The sequence below is a fragment of the Erythranthe guttata genome, chromosome 4 (assembly GCF_056151865.1).
Source record: "Erythranthe guttata isolate IM_541 chromosome 4, IM_541, whole genome shotgun sequence".
Taxonomy (NCBI): domain Eukaryota; kingdom Viridiplantae; phylum Streptophyta; class Magnoliopsida; order Lamiales; family Phrymaceae; genus Erythranthe; species Erythranthe guttata.
The window spans coordinates 17008866-17033515 of record NC_142536.1 but is presented as its reverse complement, the minus strand read 5'-3'; the positions used below and the strand labels follow the sequence as shown (position 1 = coordinate 17033515).

Here is a 24650-nt window from a genome sequence, read left to right as displayed (position 1 = left end):
CCCAACCTTTATATTAATTTCCCACAAAGAATACAAAGGAGACTAAGGTGCACACACGAAATCCTCACTCAGAATGCCCACAATTGCAATCTGAACTCTCTAATGCTAGATGGGTCGGATTTGTGCACTCATAGCCAAATAAATACAAGAAAGAAGGTAGTTTTCACATAAAACTACCTAAGGACACATGGCAGCACTAATACATGACACTTGGCTAACTATTACAAGTAATAAGGGGCAGTTTTTCATACTTTCCAGGCCTCAACCGCTCCGTAACTTCCCTCAAATCCGCCCGCAAGGCTTATTTTCGAGGCCCATCTTGATCGGGCGCGCGCGCGCACACCAAACGGTCCAAAACAGCCCGGCCGGTTGCTAGGCAGCCCATCTGCCTTGCCTTTTTTCGCACGTTTTGCTTGCCTTGCCAATCACTTGCTAGTTTGCCCACACGGTCATTAGCACGCCCGCACATCGGGCTGCCTTCCTTGACTTGTTAGTCGGTCGTGCCAACTTGCCCACACTTGTCAAGTCGTAGTCGATTTCCTTCGAACGTTCGTTTGCCCAAGTTATCGGCCACATGACGATTATTGCCCACGCTGGTCCGCATTTGCTGCCGAGCAACGCCCGTGCCAGCCACAAGTACTTTCGATCACTGTTCCCACTTGAATCAAGCCGATCCTTGTTTTCTCGGACAAACACCCCGAATGCTTGCCCAACACTCGACCACTCATTGGCCGATTGTGTGGCTGTCTTGTGCCAATCCTCACTTGGCACCATTTCTCGGCCATGACTCGGCCACACTCGAGTCATTATCGATATCACCGACTAAGCGGGTAACAGTAGTCCATTATCTACTTAAGAGAGAGGGAAAAAAAATTAAAAAATGAAAAAAATAAATAAAACAGCAACATGAGTTTTATTAGATAGCACATGAAACAAAGTTAGGTTCTAAAATAATGTGTAGTTGTTGAATAATGGTAGTCCATTGTTTGGTTAAGACAAAAAAAACATTAAAAATAAATAATAAAACAGCAACATAGTTGTTATTAGGTAGTAATATTCGAACTTAGAGCTTTAATTAAACTCCAAAAACAATACAAAATACAAAACCAAGTACAAACAAGATCAATATTTATTCAAAAAAAAAAAGATTATTTATCAAAAATAAAATAAATTAATGTTTATTGGGAAAAATATAATTTTCATCCCTCAAATTTACACCGATTTCACATTTGGTCCCCATGTTCACAAATAAACACATTTGGTCCCTATTGTTTCAAAAATTCAACACTTTTAGTCATTTGCGTCAATTTTCCATTAAAACTAACGGAATCAAACATGGGCCCATCACTACCGTAACTGACGGAGTAACGGTAAATTGACGGAAATGACCAAAAATGTCAAATTATTGAAACATGAGGGACCAAGTGTATTTTCTGTGAACATGAGGGGGCCAAATGTGAAATCGTTACAAACTTGAGGGATGAAAACTGAAAATTTCCCAATGTTTATTACAATAAAATTGATTAAAATCGAAACTCTGGCCTCCAACCGCTCTGAGCAGGGATAATTACATTTTTCGTCCTTATACTTTACCACTTATTCGTTTTTTGTCCCTAAACAAGTTGGAGTGACATTATTCGTCCCTAAACATGCCATTTTTTAGCAGTTTCTGTCCTGCCATTAATTCTTGCTGTTACGTTGGATGGAAATCTGACGTGAACCTGAAAATCTTAATATATGCTGCTGACATGGACGATTAATCCACGTGGCCACTCACATGTATGCTGCTGTTGATATGCTTCGTGAAACCAACTCATATTAACTCAAATTACCCATGCATTGGCACCAAACAAGACTCATCTTTAAACTTTGCTAGAGAGAACGAGCCACCATGCACATTTCATTTCAACTTTGCAAGAGACCCATTCCCACCTAATTAAGAGGAAATTCGCAGAATTGAATATGGACGATACAATTGTTGTATGAATAATATTTATTTTGACTTTGCATGAAATTTCCATATTTGAACTCAAAACTTACTTTGAAATAACCTTTTGAAACACACTTTAGAATTAATGAATATAGAAGACATGCAACTACATCTAATATTTTTTTTCTATTCAATATTATTAGACACGATTGAAGATTGCATCAATCAAAAACAGGTTTAAATATCCCCTACACCGGCCATGACAATTTTTTTTGTTTAAATGAGTAGTTAACGTCAATTGGGTTTTCGTCCCAATATGGAGATAATGACCAATAAGGTTAGGCAATCTAAATTAAAGTTTACAAAATTGCAAATCGTGCAAATCCTCAATATGTAACAAAACAAAGAATTCTTGTTGAGTAGCTTAACATATTATAAATTTCATTCAAAAAATCCAAATATATTAATTAACATCTTCTCTTCGAAGAAAAACATCATTCAAAATATAAATTGCATTGCATCAGATTTTTGTATGATGGAAAAAATTGTCTTTTGGGGATTATTGAGGCTATTTACGAGTCCAAAGAGGTGTGATATTGAAGAAATTAGCCATTTGGAAAAGAAGGCTTATGATCTAAAGAAGATGCAATCTGAAATTGAAGAGAAGGGTTGACTCTTACGTATCATGTGCGAAGCACATGTTATTTTCCATCCAAACTAACCAGCCAAATTGACGGAGGGACGAAAATAGCAGAAAAATGGCATGTTTAGGGATGAATAATGTCACTCCAACTTGTTTAAGGACGAAAAACGAATAAGTGGTAAATTATAGGGACGAAAAGTGTAATTATTTCCTCTGAGCAACATGTTCCATTCTTCAAGAAAATAATTTATTCATTCCAATAAATTTTATTACAATAAAATTAATTAACCAACCATTTAAACAGAAGAATAGACACAGGCTTTAGGAAAATTTCTATCTTTTTTCCGCTCCTCCTCTTGCATTTGCTTTACACAAGCCACAGCTAAAGCGTTACAGTCAACCAACTCAATACTTTGCCGAGGAATCTCTTCTAGTTTTTGGCAGTTTTTCAAAGTTAAGTGCTCAAGACATCGAAACGTCTTAAATCCGGCCGTCCGTTCAACCAGATCAGAGTCTTCAATTAAAAGTACCTCAAGCGATCGAAAAGCCTTATCTTGAGTTTCCCATTTTGCCCCTCGAAAGGCATAGCGTCGCAGTTTCAGCACTTTAAGACTCCACAATGAAGTAATCTTGCTTATATCTTCCCATGGATATCCAAACCCACTCAAACTCAACTTCAAAAGACCCGAATACATTTTAGTGTAAAGAGGAGCCGGTGGAACAACAACCTCAGACATCGGAATAGGATTCAATACAGCGCATTTGACTGATCTTATATGCCGTTTAGAAACAACTGTAAACCACAAACTTTTGAGTCTGCAAAATATAATAAAAATACAAGACAAGAAAATAGGGAACAAATAATTTATTAATCAAAACGATGTGGATTACGATCTCCGTAATTCCCCTGATTCTTCTCTCCTATTCTAATTTTGATTCTCTCCTATTCTAATTTTGATTCAAGGGCTTAAAAGCTTGTTCTTGAATCGAACGAATGATTTCCCATCACGAACACCTCGAATTCAAATATGTTATGAATCCGGGGCGGAGGCTCGAGACGTGAGCTTGAGAGCTCAATATGTGTCTGTGTGAATCTGTTTTTGCATGAGCTGGAGGCCTTCTTTTATAGGCACGAGCTAGGGTTTCTTGCCACAAATTATAGTTTCTCGACTTGCAGCGTGGGCCGGACATTTTAAAGCCCAAATATGTTATGGACTTTAATTTTGAGACCTAATTAATAACTGATTTATTTTGGTTATTAATTAGTAATTTATCTCAAAATTTTGATGTCTACAACAACATCAAACCAGTTTAATGATTTAGCATCGTGATCATGCGCCAAACCAAATCGAATTCCTAACTTCGCTAAATGAGGGATTCTTTCAAGAATCTCCTTTGTACAACAATGGGGCATTACATCTAAAAGTGTTAGGAAATTTGGCAAGATAGCGCCACAAGGATCTTCCGGTAGATTGCTTCCTGTGATCTGAAGATGCTTTAGTTCTTGCATATTCCATATCTCCTTCGGCAAATACGATAAATTTAGACAGGATTTAATGATGTTTAAATGTTGAAGGATAATCAAAAATTGAAGGTTACAAAATTTGGATATGGAAGGAGGGATATTTCCGTCATAAGTGAGGGCAAGGTACCTTAGTTGAACTAGTTTGAGAACTTCCGTTGGGAACTCGTACATACGGATTGTAAGAGCATCAAATAACCTCAACAACCTTAAACGTTCCAGACATATTGGTAATGGATATTTGTGGTATGGACCAAAACAGAGGAGTGAGCGCGCGTTTGAAACGGGTGCTATCGACTTGAAAGCAAACAAAACGCTATTGTGGATGCACAGTCGGCGGTAGTGGTGTTTCGCACCCTTTGCTAAACTACTTATGACATGGGAAAAGTTGCTTCTCTATTTCAAAGATGCCAAAGGACAGAATGTAGACCACAAGTTTTTGTATTGGTAATGAATGAAGTATAAGACGTAATGGATCTCTTCTCATTGACCATAACGAGGCTTCTGGAAACAAGCCCCTCCAATCATACTGTGTAAAAGGATTCTACGGTTCTTGATTAAGTAATTGGTTCGAGAAATCCCTCATATATCCACAGCTTGACAAGCTTGGAGCGGGAAATCTCATAGTTTTGAGGGAAAACTCCCATATAAAAAAAGCATGCTTTTAAATATTGAGGTAAGTATTCGTAGCTTGAAAATAGTACCTTTAATATTTGATCGTTTGCATCCATCAAAATTGAATTTTCTTTCTCTGCTACTTTTTTCCAATACTCCGGTTTCTTGTCGATTCCTGATAGGAGTTTAGCAACTATGACGATCAGAAGAGGAGGACCTTGACAATTTTCGGCGATCTTCTTTCCAGCTTTCTCGAGCTCACAAGGGCAAGGCATTTCGTCGAACATCTTGTGACGAAGAAGATCCCAACTTTCTTCTTTATTCAGTAACCGAATTTCATGAATAGCATCAGGGTTATAGTTAGCTACATGTTGTAGCCCAGTTGTGAGCAGGACTCGGCTTCTGTTTCTGTTGTTTGGAAGCAACCTGCTCAAATCTCCCACACCTGATTATTCCATACATCATCCAACACAATCAAGTATCTCTTGCCCTTGAAATTTGGGTACATCATTCTTTTCACGTCATACAATGATCTCAAACCTTCTTCCTTGAGCACGTCCTCAATCTCAGGATTCATTTGAGCTAGAATACTTTGCAAGATCGGTTTTAGCTCATACTTTTGGCCTACGTTGACAAAAGCTCGACAGTCAAAACGGCTCGAGATTAATGGATCTTCAAAAAGTTCCATAGCAAGAGTAGTTGATGACTGTAGATATTACACTCAATACGTTTACTTTACGTGGATCTTTTGTTTACATTTAATTATATTTGTGCTTTAATTGATTGATTTTGTGTTTTATAGGTGAAAAACGAGAATTAGGTGTCCATGAAGAAAAAAAGATCAAAAAGAAAGGAAAAAGTTGCAAATAAGGAAACAAATCAAATTGGAAGAAGGAATCTCGCCACAGCTTTGACAATGTCCACCATTTCGAGCATATCTCTCTCATACGAACTCCGAATTAGGTGATTGTGCCGGCATTGGAAAGCTAATTTCAAGGGCTACAATTCTTATTTACACAATATTCCAAAATTCGGACTCCAACATGGCACAAATCGACAAACAAATCCTGGTGGGGGAAAGTGGCGGAAATTGATTTCTATTAGGTTTCCACTACTTCCTTATCAAGAAAAGCCTATAAAAGCAACAAGTCTCTACACCATAAGGACGAAAATTTCACACCACAAAACGCGAAGAACGAAGATCAACGAATACTCAAGCATAGTTTTTCTTATTTCTTTTATTTTTATTTTGTTAATCATAAGAATTACAAGTATCTAAGCTTTTAATCTAGGATTTTATTTGAGCCCTATGTGGTGATTCAAACCTATTTTTCTAATATTATGCAAGATTAAATTCCATGATTATTTCTTCTATTTGATCTTATTTAGCGCATGAACTTAGCTAATTTATGTTGCTATGTGTTATTGTTAGAATTGATTGACATATTGTTTTAATAATTAGAACAGGGATAGAAGAGCATTCGAGTAGTTTTCACCGGATGAGTGTGTTAATTGCATGTATTATCGTAGACATATAGATAATACCTTAGGTAGCCGTTTACGAGACTTGTTATTTAATGCTTTATTCATAATTGGTTTACATAGACATATAGTGAATCGGTTATAAATAATAGACTCATAATACACGCGACAACGGGTTATGAGTAATTGAGTGTCTCGGGTTAATAATCGGGAATCGTAACTTGCATGATAGAGGTTTACTTGGTGACGAATTACCGCATAGGGGGAAGATAAAATCCTAGATCCGTTTTTATATTGATATTTTCTCTTGTTTATTTGCTTTTATAATTAGTTTAATTTATTTAGTTGATTAAATTTGACAACCTTGCGTAGGCTGGATAAAAATCATAATTGTTAGAATTTGGTACTTAGGATTAGATAATTTGAGTATTCCCTGTGGGATCGACATCCGACTCTCACGAGTCCACTTTTACTACTTTTTTGCGATACGTGCACTTGCGTGTTAGGTATTCACACCAACAAGTTTTTGGCGCCGTTGCCGGGGAATACGACTAAATTATCTATTTATTCTAATATCAAATTTGAGCAATTTTTCTTACTTCACCCATTTAATTTTTTTTTTTTTTTTTTTTTTTGTTTTTGTTTCATGTCTGGTTACAATGTTCGGGCACCTCAAACGGGATATGAATTGCTTCCATCTGACGAATACCTCCAAAACACCTATGATATGCCTCCGTTTTGTTCGGCATGTGGTGGAAATCATTATTCCGATCAATGTTGGGGATAACCAACAGCGACGAATTTCGACGAAATTACCAACGGATGTTATTGGAACACTTACACCAACAACACATACGAGCAAAGCTTTCAAGACCAAGATTTGAACGAGTTTCAACATAGAGAGCCACAATTTGATGATTTTCATAATTATTATCCAATGCAGCAGCAACAGACCACTGATGAACAAGTTGATTTGGTATCCCTCATTGCCGAATTCATGAAGTCCACTCAAGCATCATTTCAAAACATGGAGATACAACTGGAAGAGATGACGCTCAAATTAAAATATGAATCTCTTGAAAATATTCCAGACGAAATCGGCAATGGTTATATCAAAGAAAATTCGGGTGAAGTCTGCGGTGAGAAAAATCTTCTATGTCCGGAAAATAGTGTCGATGTGAGAGAAATAGAAATTACGAAGACACTTGAGCATGATGAATCTGAGAAGGCAATCGAGCTAAACCACGAAGATGCCTCAGGACAAGAGAAGAAGGAGATGGATGTAATGATTGAAGATATTCTAGTTGTGGGCTCTGTCGTTGATCTAAATGTGGATTTGAAGGCATCAATAGTGGTTGATGAGAAGACTAATATTTTTGAGGTGGAGGTTATACGCAGACTGGAGATTTTTGTATACCGATTTGAGGGAGCGGGTGATGAAGATCCCATCTTGGCTTCGTACCGATTGATTACAACAAAAAAAGACTACAAGCTAAGGTGGACCGTGACATATTGCAGTGCTATCCATGCCTTGGTTGCAATTGAAATGATAGAGCTCATGGATGGATGCGCAATCTACAAGGCTTTGGATTGGACATAACAATTTCAAGAAGCAAAGTCTGGCTGAAGACTTAAAATTTAGCGCTTCTCGGGAGGCAACCCGAGCTTTACTGTTTTTCATATTTTTCTTTAATTTTATGTTTTATTTTTATTTTCATAGGCATGCATTCTAATTAATTTATTTGATTTCTTATTTTTAAGGTCGGAATTGCGATCGGGACAGTCATCCGAGAGACATAGAGGGCATCTTCGCAAGAGGAAAATCAGATTTCTTTCCCACAAATTCTCACACCCGAAGACAACGATTATGACTAAATCAGGTGTTTTCTATCCTTAAACTTTGTGCTAATTTCGTTGAGGGCAACGGAAATTTTAAGTTTGGGGGTGAAAAAACATGTTTTTTTTTTTTTTTTGTGCTTATTTATTTTAGTTTGCATGCATTAGGTTTTATTTATTTTTATTGCTTTTATCGTTTTTTCCGAAATAAAAAAAAAAAAAAAAAAAAAAAAAAAAAAAAAAAAAAAACAATTGCTTGAGTCGAATGCATCGATGAGTTATAATGATGAGAGATGATCAATGTTTAATGATGAGATTGTTTGTTTTGTGTGATAACGATTACATGTTTGTTTAGCTTTCGATTCAACGGAACTTAGAAACGAATTATTGCTAGGAATCACACTTCGTGCATTGTTTTGGTTGAATGTTTTGTATTTTAAATTTGGAGTTAATTTGTGTTAGATCATGCTATGTTCGGTTTTAGACCTCACCTTAGGAAATTTATGATACGAAGTATTGAGTAGTGAGTGATTTGGGATATGATTTGGGCCTTCTTTGAACCGTTTGAGCCTTTCAAGCCGACCTTTTTATCGAAATTATCATTAGAACCTTGATTTGAGCCTCGGAGAAAAGGTGTTCTTTCTTTTAGCCAAAGTGTATAAGGTAGAAAAGTGGAGATTTTTGAAAAATTAACCCTTGAAGTTCGGTCGAAAATTTTTATAAGGTCCTTCTTCTTCGAAAAAAAAAGGACAAATATATATGCTTCTATATATATAAAAAAAAAAAAAGAAAAAAAAAGAAAAAAAAAAAAAAGAAAAGAGAAAAAGAAGAAGAAGAGAATATAATGGAGAAGTAAGGACTAGTTGTTGAATTGTTTTGAAAGCTCGATCCATTGTCTTAAGAGCAAAAGTGGAGACTTTTGAACTCTTAAGAATCGAGTTTATTAAAGTCCTTAGAGGTGAATTCATTGTTTCAAACGCCTATCTTTCAAATTTTGGCGTAATCACCTCAATTCAAGAAGAATAGCCACATATACCCATATTTCCTACCTCGAACCAAATAGCCTAACAATTGAAAGCCAAAAAGCCCCAATGATCCCAATAGCTTAATGTTCGATATTAGTAGAGTAGAATATTTTGGTGAGTATTTGGAGTCAAACATATACATGTAAGCATAACTTTTTTCTATCTTTAATTTACAAATATTGGATGCTTGAAGCAATTGCATGATTTGTGGTTTTTGGCTATGGTAAGTGACTAAGTGCTTTTGAATTTTGAGCTTGCAAATGCCTAAGAATTTTCATTATAATTACAAGTTCTGAAAACGTGAAGTTGGTCATTAATCTATGTGATAAGATGCGGTAGTTGAGTTTTTTGCTTACGATTAGATTTTGCTTGAGGACAAGCAAAAGTTCAAGTTTGGGGGTGTGTTGAGTGTAGATATTACACTCAATACGTTTACTTTACGTGGATCTTTTGTTTAGATTTAATTATATTTGTGCTTTAATTGATTGATTTTGTGTTTTATAGGTGAAAAACGAAAATTAGGTGTACATGAAGAAAAAAAGATCAAAAAGAAAGGAAAAAGTTGCAAATAAGGAAACAAATCAAATTGGAAGAAGGAATCTCGCCACAGCTTTGACAATGTCCACCATTTCGAGCATATCTCTCTCATACGAACTCCGAATTAGGTGATTGTGCCGGCATTGGAAAGCTAATTTCAAGGGCTACAATTCTTATTTACACAATATTCCAAAATTCGGACTCCAACATGGCACAAATCGACGAACAAATCCTGGTGGGGGAAAGTGGCGGAAATTGATTCCTATTAGGTTTCCACTACTTCCTTATCAAGAAAAGCCTATAAATGCAACTAGTCTCTACACCATAAGGACGAAAATTTCACACCACAAAACGCGAAGAACGAAGATCAACGAAGACTCAAGCATAGTTTTTCTTATTTCTTTTATTTTTATTTTGTTTATCATAAGAATTACGAGTAGCTAAGCTTTTAATCTAGGATTTTATTTGAGCCCTATGTGGTGATTCAAACCTATTTTTCTAATATTATGCAAGTTTAAATTCCATGATTATGTCTTCTATTTGATCTTATTTAGCGCATGAACTTAGCTAATTTATGTTGCTATGTGTTATTGTTAGAATTGATTGACATATCGTTTTAATAATTAGAACAGGGATAGAAGAGCATTCGAGTAGTTTTCACCGGATGAGTGTGTTAATTGCATGTATTATCGTAGACATATAGATAATACCTTAGGTAGCCGTTTACGAGACTTGTTATTTAATGTTTTATTCATAATTGGTTTGCATAGACATATAGTGAATCGGTTATAAATAATAGACTCATAATACGCGCGACAGCGGGTTATGAGTAATTGATTGTCTCGGGTTAATAATCGGGAATCGTAACTTGCATGATAGAGGTTTAATTGGTGACGAATTACCGCATAGGGGGAAGATAAAATCCTAGATCCGTTTTTATATTGATATTTTCTCTTGTTTATGTGCTTTTATAATTAGTTTAATTTATTTAGTTGATTAAATTTGACAACCTTGCGTAGGCTGGATAAAAATCATAATTGTTAGAATTTGGTACTTAGGATTAGATAATTTGAGTATTCCCTGTGGGATCGACATCCGACTCTCACGAGTCCACTTTTACTATTTTTTTGCGATACGTGCACTTGCGTGTTAGGTATTCACACCAACAAGTTTTTGGCGCCGTTGCCGCGGAATACGACTAAATTATCTATTTATTCTAATATCAAATTTGAACAATTTTTCTTACTTCAGCCATTTAAAGGGAGGAGAGAATTTCTGGAGAGAGAAAAGAACCCTTGTATTCAATTGGGGAAAACTAATATGACAAAATGCACTTCATCCCTACAAATTTCCCATTTTCGCATTTTCCCAAAAAAAAAATAAAAAAACTGGATAAATCACCTTTAAAATATTATTTTGGTTGCACTTTGCCCCATAAGCCTATTTTTAGTGGGCATTGTGCAACAAAAATAACAATTTAAAGAGGCAATGTGCAAAAAGATAATGTCTTAAGGGGTAACGTGCAACAAAAATAACATATAAAAAGGGCCACATGCAACAAATATACTCAATTAAGATGAATAATCCATCAAAAAATTTCTATGTGGATAATGCGCAACAAGAATAACATTGTGAAAGAGACATTCACTTTTTAAAATTTTGAGGGGTAAAGTGCAAAAAATAGAAATTTTTAGGAGGTGGTGTGCAATTTGCCCTAAAATTAATTAACTAACGATTTAAACAAAAGAATTGACATAGACTTCTTGTTTTTGTTGTTGCAGCTGTCGAATCTTTTGAGGACTTATTGTATGGATTGAACACGTTTATACCTGGATTTTATGAATTTCTTTGAAGGTGAAACGAGGGACATTTGAGAAGAATTTAGAAGGCGCTCGATTGTCTGTTTAAGAGATATCACAGCAGCATAAGCCATTTCTCTCCTCTCTCTCTCTCTCTTTCTTTCTTTCTTTCTCTCTCACACACAAATTTCATTAAAAGCATTGCTTAATGAATTTTATGAAGGCAAGCTTAGAGATGCATGCAGTGAGTCAACCAGTTGAAATGGTATTTATTTTATTATTTTATTTTTTTGTATCTACAGCTTGTCTTCCAAGGAAATGCTGGCCATCATTGGACAATTAAGTAATCAATTTACGTAGTATATTCCGTTGTGTTATGTGCACAAAAAAGGATATAAAAAAGTGAAAGAAATATTGATTACTTAACTGTCCAGCAGTTTCTTGGAAGACAAGCTGTAGATACAAAAAATAAATAAATAAAATAAATACTATTTCAAATGGTTGACATATTGCATCTCTGAGCAGGCCTTTACTTAAATTTGTTTTAGAGAGAGAAAGAGAGAGAGAGAGGAGAAAAATGGCTTATGCTGCTGTGATATCTCTTAAACAGACAATCGAGCGCCTTCTAAATTCTTCTCAAATATCCCTCGTTCCACCCTCAAAGAAATTCATAAAATCTGCATACAAACATGTTCAATCCTTACAAGAAGTCCTCAAAAGATTCGACAGCTGCAACAACAAAAACAACGAGAGAGTAAACGCTTTGGATGATGAAATCGGAGAGAAAGTACGCAAATTGGAAGATGTAATCGAATCCCATCTCTCTAATCAGTTCCTTTCTCAATACGAACAAAGCCGTGATGAAGATCATGAGATCACTCATCCATCGAATCTCTCCGTAGAAATGGAGGAAGTAAAGCAAGAGATTGATTCCTTCAACGAAACAATCAAGAAGATGGAATGCGAGTACATTAACGAACTCAACAACTCAGCCCGTGAAGAAGAAGATGCCGTTTTATCAAGAATTGGTTTCCCTGGAAAAAAGTCAACGATGGTTGGACTTTCTGATCAATTTCGAGAAATCCAAATGCGGCTTCTAGATCGAACGGACACATATAATTACTACACGTCTGTCTCTCTCGTTGGAATGGCGGGCATTGGTAAGACTACTCTTGCTATGGAACTTTTTGAAGATCCATTAATCTCGAGCCATTTTGATTGTCGAGCTTTTGTCAACGTAGGCCAAAAGTATGAGCTAAAACAGATCCTGCAAAGTATTCTAGCTCAAATGAATCCTGAGATTGAGGAAGTGCTCAAGGAAGGAGGTTTGAGATCATTGTACGACTTGAAAAGAATCATGTACCCAAATTTCAAGGGCAAGAGATACTTGATTGTGTTGGATGATGTATGGAATAATCAGGTGTGGGGAGATTTGAGGAGGTTGCTTCCAAACAACAAAAACGGAAGCCGAGTCTTGCTGACAAGTAGGCTACAACTAGTACCTTACTATGTTAGCGATAGCAATAATTACCAAATTCGGTTGCTGAATAAAGAAGAAAGTTGGGATCTTCTTCGTCACAAGGTGTTCGATGAAATGCCTTGCCCTCTCGATCTTGAGAGAGCCGGAAAGAAGATTGCCGAAAATTGTGAAGGTCTTCCTCTTCTAGTCGTCATAGTTGCCGAGATACTATCTAAAGCTGACCGGACTCCAAAGTACTGGAAACAAGTAGCAGAGAAAGAAAATGCAGTTTTCATGGACGCAAACGATCAAATACTGAAGGTACTATTTTCAAGCTATGAATACTTACCTCAACATTTAAAAGCGTGCTTTCTTTATATGGGAGTTTTCCCTCCAAATTACGAGATTCCTCGCTCCAAGCTTATCAAGTTGTTGAGTGTCGAGGGATTTCTCGAACCAGTTGATCCATCAAGAACCATAGAATCGTTTTCAATGGAGTGTTTGAAGGAGCTTGTTTCGAAAAGCCTTGTTATCGTCCATCAAAAGAGGTCCAATTCGCCTTATAATTATTCACTATACAATTTCAAAACTTGCGGTCTCCATTCTGTCTTTTGGCATTTATGTAAGAGAGAAGCTGAGAAGAACAAATTTTCCCGTGTCGTAAATAGTTACGACACTAGTTTAGGAGAGGGTATAGAACACCAACGCCGATTGTGCATCCACAAAAGTATTCTATTTGCCAACAAAGATGTGTACGAGTCCATAGCATCCATTTCAAACACGCGTTCACTCCTATGTTTTGGTCCGTATCACAAATATCCGGTACCTATTTGTTTGGAATATTTAAGGTTGTTAAGGGTATTTGATGCTCTTACAATCCGTATGTACGAATTCCCAATGGAGGTACTGAAACTAGTTCAGCTAAGGTACCTTGCCCTCACTTATGACGGAAATCTCCCTCCTTCAATATCCAAACTTCGAAACCTTCAATTCTTGATTATCCTTCGACATTTAAACATCATTAAATCTTGTATAAAATCGTCGTATTTGCCAATGGAGATATGGGATATGCAAGAACTAAAGCATCTTCAGATCACAGGAAGCAATCTCCCCGATCCCTGTGGAGCTATCTTACTAAATCTCTCAACACTTTTAGATATAAGCCCCCATTGTTGTAGAAAGGAGATTCTTGAAAGAATCCCTCGTCTAGAAAAGCTAGGAATCCGATTCGATTTGGCACACGATCACGATGCTAAATCATTAAACTGGTTCGATGCTGTTTCTAATCATACACGAACGGTGAAATGTGTCGTTGTGAATCCTATTCCTAGGTCTGAGGTTGTTGTGGGCCCACCAGCTCCGCTTTTCACTAATATATACTCGAGACTTGCAAAGTTGAGTTTGAGTGGGTTCGGATATCCATGGGAAGACATAAGCAAGATTGCTTCATTGCCGTGCCTTCATGTGTTGAAACTGCGACGCTACGCCTTTCGAGGGGCGAAATGGGAAACTCAAGACAAGTCGTTTCGATCGCTTGAGGTACTTTTAATTGAAGACTCTGATCTGGTTGAATGGACGGCCGGATTTAAGACGTTTCGATGTCTTGAGCACTTAACATTGAAAAACTGCCACAAACTAGAACAGATTCCTCGGGATTTATATATTCGGCTAAATATAGAGTTGGTTGACTGTAACGCTTCAGCTGTGGCTTGTGTAAAGCAAATGCAAGAGGAGGAGCGGAAAAAAGATAGAAATTTCCCTAAAGTCTATGTCTATTCTTCTGTTTAAATGGTTGGTTAATTAATTTTATTGTAATAAAATTTATTGGAATGAATAAATTATTTTCTTGAAGAATGGAACATGTTGCTCAGAGCGGTTGGAGGCCAGAGTTTCGATTTTAATCAATTTCATTGTTTGTACTTGGTTTTGTATTTTGTATTGTTTTTGGAGTTTAATTAAAGCTCCAAGTTCGAATATTGCTACCTTATAACAACTATGTTGCTGTTTTATTATTTATTTTTTTAATTTATTTTTTGTCTTAACCAAACAATGGACTACCATTATTCAACAACAACTACACATTATTTTAGAACATAGCTTTGTTTCATGTGGTTGGACTTGGTCTGAAATCCGAATCGAAATATAGAATGACAATTATTAGATGGAGACAAACAAACAAATAAATAGAATATGTAAAATTCCATACCAAACAATCAATGTATAATAAAAGTTAGGACAAGATGCAATTCACCCCTATAATTTTTTTTATTATTGCACTTTTCTCCCTAAAAATTCAAAAAAGGGATAACCCCTTCGTAATATTGTTTTAATTGCACTTTGCTCCAAAAGCCAATTACAAGTTGGCATTGTGCACCAAAACTAAAATCTTAAAGGGGCAACGTACAAAAAAAAATTAGGGGCAATGTGCAATAAAAACACTCGATTCCGGAAAACAGTCCATTGAAATTTTGCTATGGGGCTATGTGCAACAAGAATAACATTTTGAAGGGGGACATTCATTATTTTAAATTTAGAGATTTACAGGGGGCGACCTGCAATTTGTCCTAAAAATAAGATAAAAATTATAGTTAGCTCTCTTGTTTGAAATCAAGAAATCTGTTGTTCGATATCTTCCAGTTTCGGTGCCAAGAGAAAGAACAATCAATGGCTTATGCTGCCGTGATTTCTCTCCGGCAAACGATAGACCGCCTTCTAAACTCTCCCCAAATCTCGATTCTTCCTCCTTTTACAGAGTTCATAGATTTCGAAACCTTAAAAGAACAAGAACAAAGAATGGATAGCAGCACAAGATCGTTGTCTGAAGTTCTTCACGAAATGCTGGGTGTGGACAGCAGCCATGAAAGAGGATCCCGAAAGAAGTTCTTACCGGAAATCCTCGAATTCGATTCTTTACAAGAATGTCTTCGAAGATTGGATGACAGCACCAGCAGCAGCACTAGTCAAAGGATATATTCACTCGATGTACAGATCAGAGAAGCAGCATATAAATTGGAGGATAAAATTGAATCACATGTCTTGAATCAGTTTCTCCTCTCACAATCTGATGGCCCGCCGTCGTTGTTCTCCTTGGATTTGCAGGAAGTAAAACAAGATATCGATTCCTACACCCGAAAGACGACGAAGCTGAAAGATGAGTACGTTAAAGAATTAAGCAACGACTCGTTGGCAGAAGAAGAAGAAGAAGATGATGATGATGATGGTGATTCTGTTTCATCAAGAACAGAGTTTGGTGGAAAAAAGTCAACTTTGGTTGGATTATCCGATGAAATTATCTCTTGCGTATACACGATTGTGCATCAGTTGTCAAAGGAACTCGAAATCGTCTCGCTAGTCGGGATGGCGGTGAAGAATCGTGCTCGTACGAACTTGAGAAAGCAGGAAAAAAGATTGCAGAGAAATGTGAAGGTCTTCCTCTTACAATTGTCGCTGTTGCCGATATCCTGTCCAAATCCGAAAAGACTGTAAAGTACTGGAACAAGGTAGCTGAAAAACAAAATTCTGTTTTCTTTGATGCATACGAGAAAATTTCAAAGGTACTACTTCCAAGCTACATTTACTTGCCTCAACATTTAAAACCATGCTTTCTCTATATGGGAGCTTTCCCTCAAGATTATGATATAGCGCTCTCGAAACTCATCAACTTATGGAGCGCCGAGGGGTTTCTTGAAGTAAAGCCGTTCGAGACTTCAGAATATTTAGCTTGGGAATGTTTGAGGGGTCTTGTCTCCAAAAATGTTGCTATGGTTCGCAAGAGAACCTCCCTCAATGGAATCAAAAGTTGCGGCCTCTATTGACAATATTGCATAATATTTGTCTAATCTTTATCGATGGAGAGAAAAGATTGTTATTTCCTTGTATGTATATATTCCCTTTAATTTTCTGATTCATGATCTTCTAGTTTAGGGAAGTTAGGATTATGCTTAATGTATTTATACTACAGAGAAACAGCAAGAAAAGGCAGAATGAGTTTTTTCAATATACTCGTTTTTTACATGGTACCAGAGCGAGGATAAGACTTGACGAAATTCACCATGACTGGTGAAGAAAACAAAAGTGGCGTTGGAGGATCAAACACCACTGACAAGAAGATGTCGGGGCCTTATACATTGACGTCAAACGACAACCCGGGTAATGTTATTACCCAAGTACGGCTGAAAGGCGAAAATTACGACGAATGGGCACGGGCTGTGCGCACATCTTTGCGAGCCAAGAAGAAATATGGCTTCGTTGACGGAACCATCGAACGTCCCACCGATGATTCACCAGATATTGAAGATTGGTGGAGTGTTAATTCAATGCTTGTTTCATGGATTTTTAACACCATTGAACCAACACTTCGATCTACCATATCCTACATGGAAGATGTGAAAGATCTTTGGGAAGAAATAAAACAACGTTTCTCTGTGAGCAATGGTCCTCGAGTACAACAAATAAGATCAGACCTTGCAAATTGCAAACAAAATGGGCAGAGTATTGTTACTTACTATGGTCGGCTCAAGTCTCTTTGGGATGAATTGAACAATTATGATCCAATTCCAGTATGTGAATGCGCGGGGTGCAAGTGCAATGTTACCACTAAGTTGAACAAGAAACGAGAAGAAGAAAGAATCCATCAATTCTTAATGGGACTCGACGAAGGTGGATATGAAACAGTACGGTCCAATATATTGAGTGCCGAGTCATTACCCAATCTGAATCGAGTTTACGCCATGGTGGTGCAGCAAGAGCAGGTGCAAATAATGACTTCGACGAAGGAAGAAAGAGGGAACCCCATGAGCTTCGTGGTGCAGGCCGGTCGAAATTCAGGGGGGGAGAGAAAGGAGAAGCCTTCGACGTGCTCGATTTGCAAAAGAAAGGGACACGATGCTGAAAATTGTTTCCAACGAATTGGGTACCCGGAGTGGTGGGGTGAGAGACCCCGTACAACAACTGGAGGACGCGGTAGTACAAATGGTCGTGGTACTCAACAAAATTATGGAAGGGGGCGTGGAGGTGCAGCTCGAGCCCACGCAGCACAAACTCCGAGTTTTGATGTAACAAGAAATATTGTGACAAATTCCGATAGAACTGGAATTACCGGCCTCAGTAATGAACAGTGGTCCGCTCTCCTCAACATCTTGGATTCTCACAAAGATGGTAATACGGAAAGATTGACGGGTAAGAATAACTCGTTACTTTGGATTATTGACTCAGGAGCTTCACATCACATGACCGGGACATATGAATGTTTGACTCATGTGCACAAGATTGCAGCATGCTCTGTTGGATTGCCGAACGGAGCCAAAACTTTGGCCTTGAAAGAAGGAATTGTGAATTTTGGAGAAAAACTTAAACTTCACAATGTTCTTTTTGTTCCTGAATTAAAGTGCAACTTGATTTCTGTATCACAGCTCGCTCTTGATTCTAACTGTATTTTCCATTTCACTGATAAAGTCTGTGCTATACAGGACCGCACTTCGAGGATGCTGATTGGAGCGGGTGAACAACGGGAGGGGCTTTATTTTCTTAAAGAGGTCACTCCGGTGCGAGTATACTCGACTACTGCCAACGGATTGTTCGAGTTGTGGCATAGAAGAATGGGTCATCCCTCTCCTAGAATAGTAGATTTAATTTCTGAAGTAAGTTTAAATAGAAGGATTGGTAGCGTTGGAAATAAACCTTGTGACATTTGCTTTAGAGCTAAACAAACAAGAGACGTATTTTTTTCCAGTGAAAATAAAGCTAAAGAATGTTTTGATTTGATTCATTGTGACTTGTGGGGACCCTACCGAATTCCTGCTTCATGTGGAGCTGTTTATTTCTTGACTATTGTTGATGATTGTTCTCGTGCAGTTTGGATATTTTTGTTGAATAGGAAAACTGATGTTGCTTGTGTTCTTAGAAATTTTATTGTCATGATTAAACGGCAATTTGAAAAAAATGTGAAAGTCGTTAGAAGTGATAATGGAACCGAGTTTATGTGTTTACGAGATTATTTTGCCGAACATGGTATTTTGCATCAGACTTCGTGCGTTGGAGTACCCCAACAAAATGGGCGTGTGGAAAGAAAACATCGTCATATTCTGAATGTAGCAAGAGCGCTACGCTTTCAGGCACATTTGCCCATTAAATTTTGGGGTGAATGTGTTCTTACAGCTGGATATTTAATCAATAGGACACCGTCTGTCTTGTTGGAAGGGAAAACACCATATGAGATATTGTACGGACAAGGGCCTGACTACAAACATATACGAACTTTTGGGTGTTTGAGCTATGTCCATAATCAAAATCGAGATGGAGATAAATTTGCTAGTCGAAGTCGCAAGTGCATCTTTGTCGGGTACCCGCTTGGGAAGAAGGGCTGGAGATTATATGATTTGGAAAATGAGACTTTCTTTGTTTCGAGAGACGTCTTTTTTGATGAAACGCAATTTCCATATGTAGACACGAGTGTCACAAATTCTTCTTTGACCACAGATGAGATTGCGGAATGTTGTGCCGATGACGAATTCAATGACATGGAACACACTACCATCTCGAATTTGGAGAAAGAAAACGCTGCTGAGAGAAGTAATATTGAACAAACAGTCACTTGTGAAGATACTGGAGAAAAAGATAACGGGGGCGATGATGTTGAGCTACCAGTTGTATCTGAAGAGGAACTCGGTAAAGGAAAAAGAGTTAAACATTCCTCTGTTCGATTGAAAGACTATGTGACCAATACAATTCAAGTGAGCCCCCCCGCGAGTTCATCACTCCAATCAAAATCCTCAGGTACTCCTTATCCCATTGCAAATTATGTCAATTGTGACAAATTTTCTCTATCGCATCGTTCTTTTCTAGCAGCTGTTGATACAGGTCATGAACCTAATTCTTATGGTGAGGCAATAAAAGATGAACGGTGGAAAGAGGCAATGAGAAAAGAGATACATGCTCTTGAAAATAGTGGGACATGGACAGTAGAAGACTTGCCTCCCGGGAAGAAGGCAATCGGCAACAAATGGGTGTACAAGATAAAGTACAATTCGGATGGAAGCATCGAAAGATGTAAGGCGCGATTAGTAATTCTTGGCAACAAACAAGTTGAAGGGTTGGATTATAGTGAGACTTTTGCCCCCACGGCAAAAATAGTCACTGTTCGTACGTTCCTGGCTATTGCCGCTGCGAGAAATTGGGAATTACATCAAATGGATGTTCACAATGCGTTTTTGCATGGAGAATTGAATGAAGAGGTTTACATGAAAATGCCACCTGGTTTTACTCCGCCAACACCAGGAAAGGTATGCCGACTCCGAAAGTCTTTATACGGATTGCGCCAAGCACCAAGATGTTGGTTCGCCAAGCTGACTACGGCCTTGACCAATTACGGATTCAAACAGTCTAATTCTGACTATTCTTTGTTTATTTACAATGATCGAGTGATTCGCCTCAACGTTCTCATCTATGTTGACGATCTAATTATTTCTGGGAATGATGAAGTGAGTGTGCAGAAATTCAAAGATTATTTGAGCAAGTGTTTTCATATGAAGGATTTGGGGAAATTGAAATATTTCTTGGGCATCGAAGTTGCCCGAAACTCAAACGGTATCTTCTTATGTCAGCGGAAATATACGCTCGACATTATTGCTGAGGCAGGCCTATTGGGAGCTAAGCCCGTCGGTACTCCGCTCGAAGAAAATCATAAATTAGCATTGTCTCAAACGGCTGAGTTGCTTGATCCGGAAAAATATCGGCGTTTGGTAGGACGACTAATCTACTTGACGATTACTCGTCCCGAATTGTCTTATTGTGTGCATATACTTGCACAATTCATGCAATGTCCGAAGCATGACCACTGGGAAGCCGCATTACGGGTTGTGCGATATTTGAAAGGAAACCCTGGACAAGGTGTACTGATGCGTGCTAATTGCGATTTGAAACTCTATGGCTATTGTGACTCTGATTGGGCAAGTTGTCCCTTGACTAGACGTTCATTAAGCGGATATTTTATTTTTCTTGGACAGTCACCTATATCTTGGAAAACTAAAAAGCAACAAACAGTGTCTCGTTCTTCGGCAGAAGCAGAATATCGGTCCATGGCAACCGCCGTGTGTGAATTGAAGTGGTTGAAACGTCTATTGTTTGATCTTGGTGTGGCGCAAATTGAACCTATGCGTCTGCATTGTGATAGTCAAGCAGCTTTGCACATTGCTGCAAATCCTGTATTTCACGAACGCACAAAGCATATTGAGGTAGACTGTCACACTATACGCAATGAGATACAAGCAGGCAATATCCAAACTCAATACGTGCATACTACTTTACAGCTTGCAGACATTTTCACCAAGGCTTTGGGAAAACGACAATTTGATTTCATTCTGAGCAAGTTGGGCATTCAAAATCCTCATGCTCCAACTTGAGGGGGGGTATTGACAATATTGCATAATATTTGTCTAATCTTTATCGATGGAGAGAAAAGATTGTTATTTCCTTGTATGTATATATTCCCTTTAATTTTCTGATTCATGATCTTCTAGTTTAGGGAAGTTAGGATTATGCTTAATGTATTTATACTACAGAGAAACAGCAAGAAAAGGCAGAATGAGTTTTTTCAATATACTCGTTTTTTACAGCCTCCATTCCGCCTTTTGGCATCTATGCCTCAGAGAAGTGTTGAGTGTAGATATTACACTCAATACGTTAACTTTACGTGGATTTTTTGTTTAGATTTAATTATATTTGTGCTTTAATTGATTGATTTTGTGTTTTATAGGTGAAAAACGAGAATTAGGTGTCCATGAAGGAAAAAAGATCAAAAAGAAAGGAAAAAGTTGCAAATAAGGAAACAAATCAAATTGGAAGAAGGAATCTCGCCACAGCTTTGACAGTGTCCACGATTTCGAGGATATCTCTCTCATACGAACTCCGAATTAGGTGATTTTGGCGGCATTGGAAAGCTTATTTCAAGGGCTACAATTCTTATTTACACAATATTCCAAAATTCGGACTCCAACATGGCGAAAATCGAAGAACAAGTCCTGATGGGGGAAAGTGGCGGAAATTGATTCCTATTAGGTTTCTACTACTTCCTTATCAAGAAAAGCCTATAAAAGCAACATGTCTCTACACCATAAGCACGAAATTTTACACCACAAAACGCAAAGAAGATCCACGAAGATTCAAGCATAGTTTTTCCTATTTTATTTATTTATTTTATTTTCTTTATCATAAGAACTACGAGTAGCTAAGTTTTTAATCTAGGATTTTATTGGAACCCTATGTGGGGATGGTGATCCCGTTTTCTTGAGATTATGCAATTATGATTTTATGATTATTTTTTCTACTTGTTATGATTGTTAGTGCATGAACCTGATCAATTTATGTGCTTTATCTGTGATTATTGGCATTGACTCGACAGAGCTATTTTGATAATTAGACGGTAGGTAGAAGAGCCTTCGAGTAGTTTTCACCGGATGAGTGTGTCAATTGCATGTGGTGTCGTAGACATACAGATATCACCTTAGGTAGCCATTTACGAGACTTGTTAGTTAATGCTTTATTTATAATTGGTTTGCATAGACATATAGTGAATCGTTTATGAATAATAGACTCATAATGCACGCGACAGCGGGTTATGAGTAAATTAGTGTCTCGGGTTAATAATCATGAATCATATATTTCATAATTGAGGGGTTTTGGGTGAGCAATTCTTGCATAGGGGGAAGATAAAATCCTAGGTCCGTTTTTATTGATATTTTCTCGTGTTTAATTGCATTCATAATTAGTTTAATTATTTAGTTGATTAAATTTGACAACTTTGCGTAGGCTGGATAAAAATCATAATTGTTAGAATTTGGTACTTAGGATTAGATAATTTGAGTATTCCCTGTGGGATCGACATCCGACTCTCACGAGTCCACTTTTACTACTTGTTTGCGATACGTGCACTTGCGTGTTAGGTATTTAGCCCCAACAAGAAGCAAGGAGGAACAAGTTTTTACACGTCTTAACTAGTTATGCCGATGGTTTAGCACGAGATATAGAAAACCAACGCCGATTGTGCATTCACAACAACGTTTTGTTCGGTATCAAAGACGTGCACAATTCAATGGCGTCTGTTTCAACTACACGTTCTCTTTTATGTACCGGTCCATATCATCAATACTCGGTACCGGTATGTTCCGAATTGAGGTTGCTCAGGGTATTGGACGCTCTTACAATCCGTTTCTACGAGTTCCCAATTGAAGTGTTGAAACTAATTCAACTAAGGAACCTTGCTCTCACTTATAATGGGATACTCCCTCCTTCCATATCCAAACTCTGGAAACTTGAGTACTTGATTGTTCATCGACATTTTTGCATCGTAAAATCCGGTGGGAACTATTCATCGTATCTACCTATGGAGATATGGGATATGAAAGAATTGAAGCATCTTGAGGTCACTGGAAGAAACCTACCAAATCCTAGTGAAGGGTCTCTCTTGCCGAACCTCTTAACACTTTTAGATGTGAGTCCTCAGAGTTGTACGAAAGGTGTTTTTGAAGGAATGCCGAATCTACAAAAACTAGGAATTCGAATCGAATTTGCACCTGATGCTTCTGAATCCTCGAACTGCTTCGATCATGTTTCTCATCTCAATGAACTAAAATCACTTAAATGTGTCGTTGTGAATCCCGTGTTCGACACTAAGGTTGTTGCTCCACCTAAATTTTCAATTTTTCCCGAACGTCTTAAGAAGTTAAGTTTGAGTGGATTTGGATATCCGTGGGAAGATATGCACGAGATTGCTTTGCTGCCGAATCTTGAAGTGCTCAAGTTACAATGCCATGCCTTTCGAGGCTCCATATGGGAAATGCATGGCTCGGCATTATTCCGAGAGCTTAGATACCTTCTAGTTGAAGACACTGATTTGGTGCATTGGACGGCCGAAGATGGCTGCTTCCCATGGCTTAGGCGCCTAAGCATAAAACACTGCTACAAGTTAGAAGAAATTCCTCGGAGGCTATTTACGTACGGATTTCTCGAATTGATTGAGGTCGTTGACTGCAATCCTTCAGTTGTGAATGTTGCATTGGAAATAGAAGAGAGTAGAGAAAAGAGAAACGATTATATTGACGTTCGCATCCGTTCATCATGGGAAGATTGAGTCACGACTGGCAAATATATAATTTGTTCAAAAAGTTTTGTAAGTTCGAATCCGCCCCTTTTTGGGGTCCTTTTGGTTATTTCAGAAGTTGTAGCTTTCTTTAAGAATTTTAGTTATTTTCTTTTCTACCCTTATATGTGGCTTTTCTGTAATAGACATTTTAGTTCTCTGATTCTTTACTGCCATTGTAGGGGTATATTTTTTCCTTGTGTAGGCGCACAAGGTTTTAACGATGCCCAAAAAACTTTTACTCATAATGGAATAATAAAAATCTTGGGTAAATTACGGCTACCCCTGAGGTATGGCCAAATTACGAAAAACCCCTCTTGTTTGGGTAATTACACCCACCTCTCCTTTTAAATATTTTTACATAAAATTTATGTAATTCGGTTATTTACCGAACCAAATCGTATATTCAGTTCGGTAAACGGTATGAAATGTTGGCGTACCGAAATTTTGGTTCGGATTTACCGATTTAACATCCCTAAATTTACCTCTGGAGGGATATTTCGTAACATAATACATAGTCGAGGAGTGGCTGTAATTTTCCCTAAAAATCTTTTGGCAAAAGAAAAATTTACTTGTATTGCATTTAATTAATTGCAAGATAAGAATAGCGTTAACTTGGTTTTTATTTGTGGATAATTTTTGGTTGATCTTTTAATTAGTGGACTGGA

General features: G+C 37.5%; 2 protein-coding genes across 2 annotated transcripts; both read left to right on the top strand.

The window, feature by feature from the left end:
- The first annotated feature begins 11919 nt into the window (after positions 1–11919).
- Positions 11920–24020, top strand: LOC105950392 (uncharacterized). The gene is made up of 6 exons (XM_088817578.1): positions 11920–14630; positions 15486–16068; positions 16170–16646; positions 18702–20794; positions 20852–21049; positions 22795–24020. Exons 1-6 carry the CDS (start codon positions 11967–11969, stop codon positions 23971–23973), a joined length of 7194 nt encoding a protein of 2397 aa, XP_088673704.1. The 5' UTR covers positions 11920–11966; the 3' UTR covers positions 23974–24020.
- Positions 16658–18728, top strand: LOC105967929 (uncharacterized). Its single transcript, XM_012992518.2, has 2 exons — positions 16658–18026; positions 18317–18728. The coding sequence occupies exons 1-2, from the start codon at positions 16901–16903 to the stop codon at positions 18349–18351; spliced, it is 1161 nt and encodes a 386-aa protein (XP_012847972.2). The 5' UTR covers positions 16658–16900; the 3' UTR covers positions 18352–18728.
- Positions 24021–24650: the final 630 nt, after the last annotated feature.